The sequence below is a fragment of the Nansenia antarctica genome (assembly GCF_963989245.1).
Source record: "Nansenia antarctica genome assembly, chromosome: 4".
Taxonomy (NCBI): Eukaryota; Metazoa; Chordata; class Actinopteri; order Argentiniformes; family Microstomatidae; genus Nansenia; species Nansenia antarctica.
This window is the reverse complement of record NC_137689.1, coordinates 57,063,496-57,075,158: the sequence shown is the minus strand read 5'-3', so window position 1 is coordinate 57,075,158 and position 11,663 is coordinate 57,063,496. Positions and strand designations below refer to the sequence as shown.

Genomic DNA, 11,663 nt, shown 5'->3' with positions numbered 1-11,663 from the left:
AGCATCAGAAGACCTGAGCTTTTTTGGGCTGATATTCTGGTGCTGTGTCAGTGAGAGATTAATATGACAGACGCTCATCATTATGAAAGTCATAGTGTGGAATATTTCCATTGATTTCAAATGATGTAATCATGTCCATGATTTTGAAGAATAGGAATTTATTATAGATGACCCTACATTACTTAATCATAACCAAAACAGTAGGCCTATATTGTTCTTCTTTGGTAGAGTTCTTCTTTATGTTTTGTCATTGGAAACTTCTCACACCCTACAGTTTTTCTCACTCTTTGAAGTTCTTGTATTTTGTACATTGAAACTCTGTGCCATTGTGTGACTCGTACAATTTTGCATCTGCAAATATATAATGACATATTTATTCTCCTCACTCCTTACCTATCATCTCCTTACCTATCAGCTTCACCGTTGAGTCCCAGAACATTTAAGTTGTTTCTTATAGCAGCAGAATCAAGGGTCAGCAAAAAAAAAGCAACTCATAATACGTATCAGCAAATCTTTTTTTTTTTATCAATCATGAAAACATAACGGGTAGTATGGTAAATATCAGCAGAATAAGCATGGTTAAACATTATGGAAAACAAAATATGAACTAGATGCTAGTCATTTTTGCTTTTAATGCAGTATTATCCTTCTGAAATTGTAGGTGATAAAGCATTCAAGGATAATACAGCTTGAATCCACAGAAAAACAATTCAATATGTCTTCCTCACCTTTGCCAGCAGCCAATGCTTAAAAAGTGTGCGTAGATCTAGAAGGTGCAAAGAGGTAGGCATAAAAATGCTTTTAGCACAACATTGTTTTTAAAATGAAATAAAATATTGTGCAGAAAAAAAAGTGAATCAAATGTATGATGATAGAAGAAAACATTGTGACTGATGTAAATAACTATAAAGATAAAACAGCAAACAAAAACAACGTTTTCTTTCACAGTTGAAATAAGTAGAGAAAGATAGATATTCTACTTGTAGGGACTGACCTAAAAACAATATAGTAGAACATAATAATTCCTCTAAAATTAATATAGAAGAACAAAACCATTTGCAAATGGTTCAAAAATAAATTGTCCAATACGGATGCCTTGATAGCACTTTACATACATTTGATTCATATACAGTAAGAGTAAGTACAAACAAAATATAAACATTTAAAAAAGTACCGGTACATAGGTGAAATAAACAAAAACTTTCTGTAAATCTGTATTTACAATTATTTCTCTCCATACTATTTACGTAAAAATGTAAGTACAAGAAAGATCTGTCAGTAAGACAAACCAAGGTATCTTTTGGCAAAGGCAGTTATGGTAGCAAAATAAATCCTGGTGAGATTTTCAAGCTTTCTCTCCATGTTTGTCCCATTTTACTATTATGGCCAAAACAGGTGTGATGTCATCAGAAGCTGCTGCATCTTGGGCGACTACTGTGGGGCCGGGGTCTCATGTCACCAAGAACCCAAACTGGGTTTACTGTGCATCCAATCACAAACCACTGCAAATGAGAGAGATGAGATTATGAGACATTTATGGAAGTGAAAGAGGCAGCTCATTATTAGGCATTTCATTACCTGTAGATCCAATTCGCAGAGGGCTGGTGTGGTTGCAGAGTTTCGTTGCAACCAAGCAGCAAAGATAACTGATTCAACAAATAAACTAATAATGGTCTTCAATTAATACTAGAATCAATTGAATAGGACATGTTATTGCTGGGTTGTAAGTCTACAACGACACCCCTGCTCACCCCTGCTTTAAACTTGGTTCTATGGTTTGTCCCAGTGTCTTTCCAGGCATGTACAAAGAATAGGAAATGTGATGTTATGAGAGAATAATGTTCTGATGTTCTTAGGTCCCTACTGAGTCCTCCCATGCTTTATGGGTAATGGAAAGCACATATGTTCTGGCTTCAGATGGCCTCAAGAATGTGATATACAGTATGCAGGGGTAGTTGATATGGGGCTAATTATAGTTCAACGGGTGAAGGTTAGGGTAAGGAGTGCACTATTGTTGAAACAGCAAGAGTACATACTACTACTACTTACTATGCTTACTTAACATTATCTTCATCTATGTAGACTGGGGATTAGTGACTACCCTCCAGAGAACAGAAGTTTGAAATAAAACTATTCAAAAAATATAAATGATCATCCAAATCTTCCGATCTGGATTTGTTCAAACTGGAATCAAAGAATTAGGTACGCATTGCAGTAGGTGGTATAGATAGACATAGTAAGCAGATGAAAGAACAATTCATACATTTTTGAAATACTAATCTATCACTCAAATAACTGTAAGATACAGTATACAAGATCCCCATGTTGGCCATACATTCTTACCAGGTCTCAGTCGTGTCAGCCCCTCTTCTCTCTCCTGCCTTTGTCTCTCCTCCTCATCTTCCTCCTCTTCTTCATTCTCACTGTTGCAGTGTCCCTCCCTGGCCCGGCCCCCTCCAGCCTCAGTGTCCAGCCCAGCAGGGCTGCAGCGCAGGGCTACCAGCCGGTGATAAATGGCCACGTAGAGCCGAGCCACATCCCTTGCACTGGCCTGGATGAGGAACACTCGCATGCTTTGACTTTCCATGTCCGTAGCAGTCACCTGAATGTTACGGCGGCCAGGCCGTCGCAGGTGTGTTTGTGGCCAGAGCTTAGTGTTGAGGATGACCTTGAGACTGCCTTGATGCCTCATCACTGTGTGTGGGGGGTTGGGGGAGAGGGGAAGGGTCAGATCAGAGAGACAGGGCACATGTGTGAGAGACAAGAGAATGATTGAGGATGAAGGCCAAGAACTGTTGGTCAGAGGACCAATGGGAAGTGTAGTCTGCTTCCCCTCCCTCATGATAAACTCACCTATCCTGGACTGCAGACCCCCTTTGGTCCCTGACGTTAGATCATTGAGTCGTAGGACTCCCCTTCCTCGTTCACTCCATGACTGAGTTCCTTTTTCCAGAACAAACAGTCTGCAGGTCAGCTAAAAGACAGCAGCAAAGACGATCTTTAAACAGGCCCTTTCTAAGTGGAGGAAGGATCAGTTGAATCTTATTTATTTCAACATCATTTCCTCACCTGGACCACATTACTCTCCATCTCCTCTCCAGTGACAAGCTGAACACATCTGAGCAGACGGTGCCTCCCACATGACGCTGTGTACGCTGCAGCGGACTCCCTCAGAGTACTCCACACAGCCTCTGTGTTAAGACACACAGCGACGTCTACACACGACCCAGACAGGCAGAGAAAACAAATGCGAACCCACTTGTCACACTGTACATAGGCTACAGCAGAAACACAGTCTGGTAGACTACAGAAAGCGGACTGTGCATAAAAAACATTGACACAGAGTGTGGTCAGAGAGCATATGGCACAGCTCAACAACAACAATCATTATTGCCACGGTCTGACATCATGTAAGAGGAGGCCAGAGTCTGAGTCACTTTGGCTGCAGTTCTCAGATGCATCCACTAAGAGGCAGTAGGGTACTATTAGAATAGGGGTACACAACTCAAGTCCTCTAAGCAGGGCACAAAGTGCTGCTAGATGTAATCTCTCTCCCCCCCGGAAAAAAGAAAGACAAGACCTTTAAAACAAGGCAAAGTGCAGGATTTACCTTTATGATCAGAGCTGGAGGACTCAGAGTCAGAGGAGCTGCAGTCAGAATCATATTCGTCTCTTGTTGTCTTCTGTGGACGCTGTGAAAGCAAGGACTTAGTAGGCATGGCATGGTATTACAAATTGTTTGTGTCATATATGCAGGTTCACAAGTTTGTCAGTGCATTTGTATATGTTTAGAACTCACCAGAACTCTCTCGCTCATGTTTTCTCCAAATACAAACTGGACCCTGTCTGATATGGGAACATTTGTCTTTGATCTATAAAGGGGTGAACAATAAGTTACATTTACATTAATATTTTTGGCATTTAGCAAACGCCTTTATCCAAAGCGACTTACAACAAATACATGTCTAAGTAAGTGAATCATCTAACCATCAGTCACAGTAGATAGTACTAGTTATTTGTCTGTATTATCTTGTAGATAGTACTAGTTTTTTGTCTGTCTTACATGTAACGATGAATTGAGAATCAAGGACCCCAATTGAAATAAGCCAGTGGCTTTCTTGGGTTTTTATCCTGTTAGTTGACCTTGTATGTAATATGTACTTTCATGTACCTACTTCTGCAAATCTTCTAATAAAGTTTTCAATCAATCAATCAAACAGCAACAACAAGTAATCTATGCTCAGGCCAGGGGCCATTGGCAGTCATAATGCTAGAGAAATGAAGATTTAAGTTTTGTTTTTCAACAGGTCAACAGGTTCAGTACCATTGCTGAGAACGAAAACAGAGGAGCCCAACAATGCAACCCTAAGTTTCTACATTAAAGCAAAGCTGCCTTGTCCAGGTCCTGCTGGAGGGTATTCCTTCATCCGAGTATTTAACCACCCTGATTTAACTAAATCCCCCCTAAATGAACCTATTAAATCCCTCCCTTGTAGATTGCTGTTGTAACCAATGAAAGAGAGCAAGAAAACGTAATTGACTTGTTGCCATGACCATATTAAGAATGTCTGCCATTCACACATGTAACATAAAGTGGCTGTGATGCTGGAAACAGCAATACTGCACAGACCTAACCCTGCATCGCCTCTGTTATCTTGAACTGCGTACCTGTGGACCTGAAGTGATTCACTTGCAGAAGAGAGGCAGTTAGTTGCGATGCTGCAGAGATCATCCCTTACCTGTGGAACCAAATACAATGAAAAGTATGTCACACTTTATTTTACAATCCTACATCCTCAGGTGCTACATACATTACATTTAAACAAGTGGTTCTTTGTTGCTTGTCAAAACATTGAACACTATTGGTAACTACAGTAGCCTACAGTAGTATGTGTGCTTGTTTGTTAATCCTCGAGAGAACAATGGGTAATCACTAGGTAATTACTATACTAAAATCTGTTACCATGTTCTTTCAAAGCACATTTACTGGATGTAAAGAGAAGAATGTAAATACATACAAATAAATCATTCTGTTGAGTGTGTGTGAGGAGTTTGGGGTAGAAAGAAATATATTCACTCTTACAGTGTATTATAACTAAGCTTTCTGTGAGTGGAGTTAAAAAAAAACAAAAAACTGTAGAATGAAGCCAATACACAGTAAGAGCTGAGTCAAACCGGTTTTGGGGTTTATAAATGATCATCCCACCCCTTAGGCTGTGTGCATAGAATTTATTTTTCTGAGAAAAGCATACAGGTCCCTCAGGCAGTGGCACAACCTTTGTCATCAACAGACTAGACTTTGTGTCTGAGAGAGTTTTGACTCTTTGTCACTTTTCACTCTCACGGCTGACAGGACAATATCTGCCTGTTCGTGGGTATCAGCGGAGGGCGTCGCCATGGCCCTGACACCAAGATGTGAGACCACTGATCTGTAGATCATTGTGTGAGCTGCACCTGGGACAGAGAATGTGTAGGGTGAGTAGAAGGGGGGTTGAGCAGGGACATGAGGGTGTGTGAGGGGTCTGAGGAATACCTCAGGTAGGTGTGGCTGCCCAGAGATGTTGCAGCCAGGCTGAGGGGCCAGGAGAACAGCAGGCCTCAGTAATGACCTTCTCACCCTGCCTACCGCTGACACTACAGAGGAGGAGCACAGAAAGTCAGAGGGAGTGGGGAAGACAGAAGAAGGTACAGAGAGAATTTGTTTTCTCTAATTGAAAATCAGATGAGGTTGAAATAATATACAGTATATTCAACAAGGTTACTTTTGCTTTACTGTAGTTTTACTGTACCTAGCTAACTGTAGGACATGGACAAGACTGGAGAAAGAACACAAACCTGTTTCTGCGGAAATGTTGGTCCGGTTGCATATATTTGAGGTCATGAACACATTTGATCTTGAGACTAGGTGAGAGAGGAGAGAAGATCCATTAGAAAAGTACACAAACATAGGTTGTACATATGTATAATTCATTATATACTATAAATAAATATATTATTATGGCTCAGTGTGGGAAAATGATTACGGTGGTTACACACCACCACCTGACCTGAAACACACACACTTATATTTTTCAAAAGATCAAGTCAATATGAATGGTCAAAACATGACCCAGATTTCTATTCATGGTGACTGACACATGACATGACTGACACAAGTTGACACATGAACTCTAAACTTCTGGGTCAACTGTGGTGATTTATGATCAGCAGGTGAGCACACTGACAGAGTGAAACTAAAACAGACCAAAGGACAGTTATAGTAAGGTCAGCTCAGTGGCTGCTAGGAATCTGAGCCCCCAAGAGTAATGAACGTGCAGGGAATACAGATAGTGAATATAGTCAAAGAATGAAAACTTGCACTGCCGGTCCAAATCCATTTTACTTATCAATCATCAACATGCAAGTCGAGTCACAACACTAGCGACTCAGTGCCAGTCCTTGTTATGGATTTGCATGTTTACTGCAAACCCTGGGGGGCATTCTGAAGGGTAGATGAACTGATTAGAAGATTATGAAGAGATGAAGAGAAATTACAGGAGTTGGGGGAGTTTTGTTTACCTGGCCGGGCCGGGGGAAAACAGATAGAGCTTGATCGCACTCGTCTACTACTGTCACAGGAGCCTGTCCACAGACAAAAGAGCAGTTATGTTAACCAACTGCAGAATTGGAGTTGAAGCTACAGAAAGACATTTACCTCTGAGCCCTTGGGTGGTGGGATTACGATGCCCTGTCAGTCAAGAATCTCAATAGAGGTGCTATGTGTAAAGCAAAGTAATGCACTACCATTGGGCCACTGGAAGACAACTCCAACCAGTCGACCACCACATTACAGGGATCAAAACCACATTTTCTTCATCAGCAGCTATTGCATCTTAAACATGTTTGATACCGTTTCTTACATACATACATAACTGTACACGTTATTTTATGAGTGTGAGTGTGAAATCAGGCATACGTATATTCACACTGTTGTGTTTTGTGAGTACTCACCACTCCTGGTTCTTGGACTGGGGAGGGTGAATGATCTCACTCGTTTGCTTGGACTGACTCCAACAACTGATTAGGGGGAAAAAACAAAAAGACACATAAACACTCACCACACTGCAATAGTCAATAGAAAGCAATGGAGAGCAATCATGCAGCAGAAGGCGTCAAGGCGTTGTGGTAAACCACCTGCTCACCTGCTCCCTCCTCCCACCCTTCTGCTCTCCTCTGTTGAAAAACAACCCATAAAAGGTTCAGTCACAAAATAATACTAATACATACTTTTCCATCACATCTCTGGATTCATCACACTTAATAGCAACTGCATGATCTTTGCTCATGTCCATAAGACATGTCCATCCTCTGTCAGCATTTTACAACAAAGAGAACTGTCCAATAATTAGAAGCGGTTACCTTCATAGATGGGGCCATCTTTTGAAAGATAAACATTGGTGGGGCAAGCACAGTTCGTTCTGTGAAAAGAGACAGTGTTAGAGGGTAAGACAAGTTGACACAAATGATATACATATCAAATATACTATACTGTATATCATTGTTGAGTGAATCTTAGCTGTGCCATATCACATACACAAACTTACATCAAATTGACTTCATACAGATACTTTCATTGAAATTCAACAAAGTGCTGAAACCCTGCTGTTTTTCATCCCAAAACACACAATGATGTACTGTAACCAAGATCATGGGTGTGAGCGGTCAGTACACCCTGTTCTGCCAAGAATCTAAAATGCAAAGCTAGGAAAAATACTACAGAGGTACAGCTCTGCATTTAAGAGACTTTTATCCACCGCAAGATTATTACTCCATCAAACTCCTCCAAAAACCCAGAAAAACCAATTACAAAAGATCCACCCATCCAAAAGAAGTGCTTTACATATTGTACAGCCAAGAATGATATGTCATAATGGCTCAACCACAAACACAGAGGAGCCCTAACAGCCAGCCCACAGAGCGCCAGTGAGCCCACAGTTGTTCAGATCTGAGTCGTCCCTCCCAATGCATTATCCTAATGAATAGAAGCTTTGACCTCGAGGGACTCTTATGTAAGCTCCTAGCCTGACAAGGAGTACAGGGAGCTGGGCACAGGCCCACCATGGCAGGGTTGAGTGATGGGGTAGTGCTGGAGGTGTGAGCCAGGTAACAGATGCCAAGGCTTGGCCCTGAGTCAAACTGAGACAATTCCAGACCTGTCAGGAGGCTATATATACACACAGGAACTATCTCCGATACTATCTACTATACAAATAGACTAGAATCACCACACCACAGACTTATTCCAATTGCCAACAAATTAAAAACAGTTTTTTCGAAAGAATCTTTCTGTGCAGTTTCTATTGAGTATTGAGTGAGTATCAATAGTCATGCCAGAAGGTAATTTGTTAAAAAAAAGTCTTTTTTTTGCCACAGACCACAATAATCCTGTCTGTGACCTCTCCTGGGAAAATCAGACCATGACCAGAGTCCAACTCTGAGGACTTAAAGGAGCCTAACTACAGTAGACAAACAGCAGGGGACCAGAAATTGGTTTGCAGTTTACAGAACACTCAAATGGTGCTAGTGGTAAATAGCCTATTACTCTGCACAGGTTGGCACAGAGAGGTAATATATAGTTACTTCTACAACAGCATGTTTGGATACTGGATTCTGATTGGCTAGCAACAGTAGTAAATACCCCAACAACCTTCAGTTCAGACCGCATTTCCAGTATCAATGCGCCTCCCAATCAATCTGATTGAGAACACCTGTGCTGACCTACAATGCAATCATTGATCTTGTTTATGGGACTATATTCTGTGGTGGAAGGATATATGTATTCTGAAACGATTAATGATTGTAAATAAATGAATTTAATATTACAACTGTGTATTTATTTTTTATATTATGTGGTGGCTGTTGTAGAAAAGCAATTTACCATTGGTACAGGGTTGTGGAGACATTTACCACTGGTACAGGGTTGTGGCACGAGGTGAAGCCGTTGTCTCCACAACCCCCTTCCTCTCATGGTAAATTGCTTACTTATAGATTATATGTGTGAAAGGAAGAGGTCTTCCTCTCCATCTCCCCTACACATTCATTGTCTCTTCTCCTCTCCTCTCCTCTCCTCCTCCACCATCTTACCGCCTCTCCTCTCCTCACCCTTCTCCTTCTACCTGCTTTACAGTAAGTCTGAGTTGAGTCTCCAGAGGTCAGTCAGCTCCTGACCCAAGCTGGACACGGGCCATACAATAACAGACCAGACGTGATGAGGATACAGTAGCACTGACATGAGCACTGTGACTAACACCATACAGGCATGTCAGTGCCAGCTGCTCTTCTTCCACATAAAGAATAAGTGGAGTCGGTATTGCAGACCTGCAAGTCAGTGAAAGATGGGATACACACTTTCAAAGAACAGTGTTTGATGTCTTAAAAAAAAAAAAAAAATAGCACATTCAAATGGAAAATAGATAATTCCTGTTCTTTGTCTGACAAAATAAACATAAACGTTGCCAGTATTCTCAGACGCAAGTTTGATTTTAAACATAATTCATCAATCCAAGTTAACGTTTGGGTCTGTCCTACAAAAAAGCTGCTAAGGATTACTGTAGTAATAATAATAATAATAATAATTAATTCAATTTATATAGCGCTTTTCCAAGGCTCAAAGACGCTGACAATATAGGACACACATGGGGAGACACAAAAAACAACAAGCAACAACAACAAGTAACATGGAACACAGAGTCAGCGAACGGGGAGGGGGGGGTGGTGTAGAGTCCGGTGTTGATGTTGCTGGGAGCCTCGATGGATGTGGCGGCGGCAGCGGAGAATGCCTGCCTTGGTGGCAGCAGCAGCCGTTGCCGTTGTCATCTGTATTGCCAGCCTGGGACCGAACCCGCGCGGCCAGCCAGCCAAGCCGTGCCATGCCAGCGACCAAATCGCGCAGCAGTGAGTGAAGGCTGGGAACGACCGACACTCACCTGCGGAGATGGCAACCCCCGAACCGGGGAGGGAGCGGTGGCTACCTCCCGGGACGAGGGTAATAGCACAGCACGGCCAGGCCAGCAATGTCTGAGAGCGGCGCGCAGCGGGTCGGTCGGCAACACAGAGCCCGGGGACAGGAACGGTGAGGCGGTGAGTACTGCAGTCCGGTAGTGAAGGCGGTGAGTACTGCAGTCCGGTAGTGAAGGCGGTGAGTATTGCAGTCCGGTAGTGAAGGCGGTGAGTAATGCAGTCCGGTAGTGAAGGCGGTGAGAGGCGGGAGATGGCGGGGGTGAAGGCAGCGGAGTTCGGCGGGGCAGGATACAAAAAGGATAAGACAGGATACAAAAAGACAGGATACAAAAGGAGACAGGACAGGATACAAAAAGACAGGATACAAAAGGACAGGAGACAGGACCGGGAACAGAAGCGGCAGTCACATCGCGGACGCCAGCGTGCTCTGAACCCGGAAGAACAACTTCCAATGTAGTAGATCACTGTTGAAAAGGACCATGGTGATTGACCATTCAGTAACGTCAGAAGATATGCACCCATCCATCCTCTTTACAGAAATTAACTTAATTTGCACAAATCATCCCTGAAACCTCTCAAACTGAATGAAACCATCTATCATGACATCCAGCCAGGACTGAGCACTGAATGTTCTCTCTTCTTTCTGATGATTCACTGTTCCTTACTCCTAAAAGGGATACGTCATATACATGCATCATATACATCAAATCATAATATACAGTATCTAACATTGGATTACATGTTTACAATATAAATACCGGTACTTGATATTTCCAAATCTACTGTTGTCCCAAATGATGCACAGCTTGTAACAAATGGAGACAGATGGTTCAGTGTACCGGTAATAGTATTGCAATCAAAGGTCCAACTAACCAGAAAAGGCTGCCCTAGAAAAGCTAGCCTTTGAAATTACAGATTAGGAACAGGACAGGAATGGCTATCTGTTGTGGCTGTGTATTCAGCAGTGCTATTGGTCTAATGTGTACAGTATGTGCTTGTGTTTTGGCATCCTTCAGTATTGCCTAGTAGGGCTGGGTTAAAAAAAATTCAAAAGATTTCCCGATTCTGAATCGATCTTCATTAAATGAGCGATTATTGATTCATAAATCCCGAGATCGATCTTTCTTTTTCTTTTTTTTTTGCTTGCAGCTTCAACCCGCAACTAGATCTCGTGGCCAGATCTCGCGCTACAAGAATTTATCATATCTCACGCAACGTGAGGTCTCAACACTAAAATCTAAAAACATGGCGATGGCAGGGACACACAAGTCACCACCAGGCTTAAAGTCAGATGTCTGGGTGCATTTTGGATTTAAAAAATGTGACGATAGAGATGAGCTGGACAAAAGCAAAGTCATATGTAAATAAAAAGTACATTCATGTAACTGCTTTGGAGTCAATTCATTGATATGTTTAACAATGCTACATGTTATAGGGTTCCTTGAACCATTTATAGCATTAGTTCGGAGAATCTCTTTCATATTCAAGCAAAAAATGTATATTGTAACTAGATCGAATCGGAATCGAATCGAATCGAATCGTGAATCGAATCGAATCGGGAGCTGTGAATCGGAATCGAATCGTTTTGGGAAATCAGTGGCGATACCCAGCCCTATTGCCTAGCTAGCTGATGTTTGTGTGTGTAGCTGATGACCGCCCAGATT

The 11,663-nt window shown here is 42.0% G+C and overlaps 1 protein-coding gene across 4 annotated transcripts in view; it reads right to left on the bottom strand.

Moving 5' to 3' along the window:
* Positions 1–497: 497 nt before the first annotated feature.
* The window catches only part of LOC308155336 (ran-binding protein 3-like), a 15,667-nt gene continuing 4,501 nt past the window's right edge, over positions 498–11,663 (bottom strand). Inside the window, exons 2-14 of one of the 4 annotated variants that reach the window (XM_080528642.1) lie at positions 7,399–7,457; positions 7,182–7,212; positions 6,991–7,056; positions 6,559–6,621; positions 5,836–5,901; positions 5,534–5,634; positions 4,669–4,739; positions 3,800–3,872; positions 3,611–3,692; positions 3,070–3,215; positions 2,854–2,974; positions 2,344–2,694; positions 498–1,502 (exon numbers count right to left, since the gene is read on the bottom strand). In XM_080528642.1, the coding sequence (XP_080384768.1) occupies positions 1,456–1,502; positions 2,344–2,694; positions 2,854–2,974; positions 3,070–3,215; positions 3,611–3,692; positions 3,800–3,872; positions 4,669–4,739; positions 5,534–5,634; positions 5,836–5,901; positions 6,559–6,621; positions 6,991–7,056; positions 7,182–7,212; positions 7,399–7,457 (1,277 nt within the window). In that variant the 3' untranslated portion in view covers positions 498–1,455. The remainder of the gene's footprint in view (positions 1,503–2,343; positions 2,695–2,853; positions 2,975–3,069; positions 3,216–3,610; positions 3,693–3,799; positions 3,873–4,668; positions 4,740–5,533; positions 5,635–5,835; positions 5,902–6,558; positions 6,622–6,990; positions 7,057–7,181; positions 7,213–7,398; positions 7,458–11,663) is intronic. The other 3 variants (XM_080528644.1, XM_080528643.1, XM_080528645.1) reach the window with 3 other exon arrangements.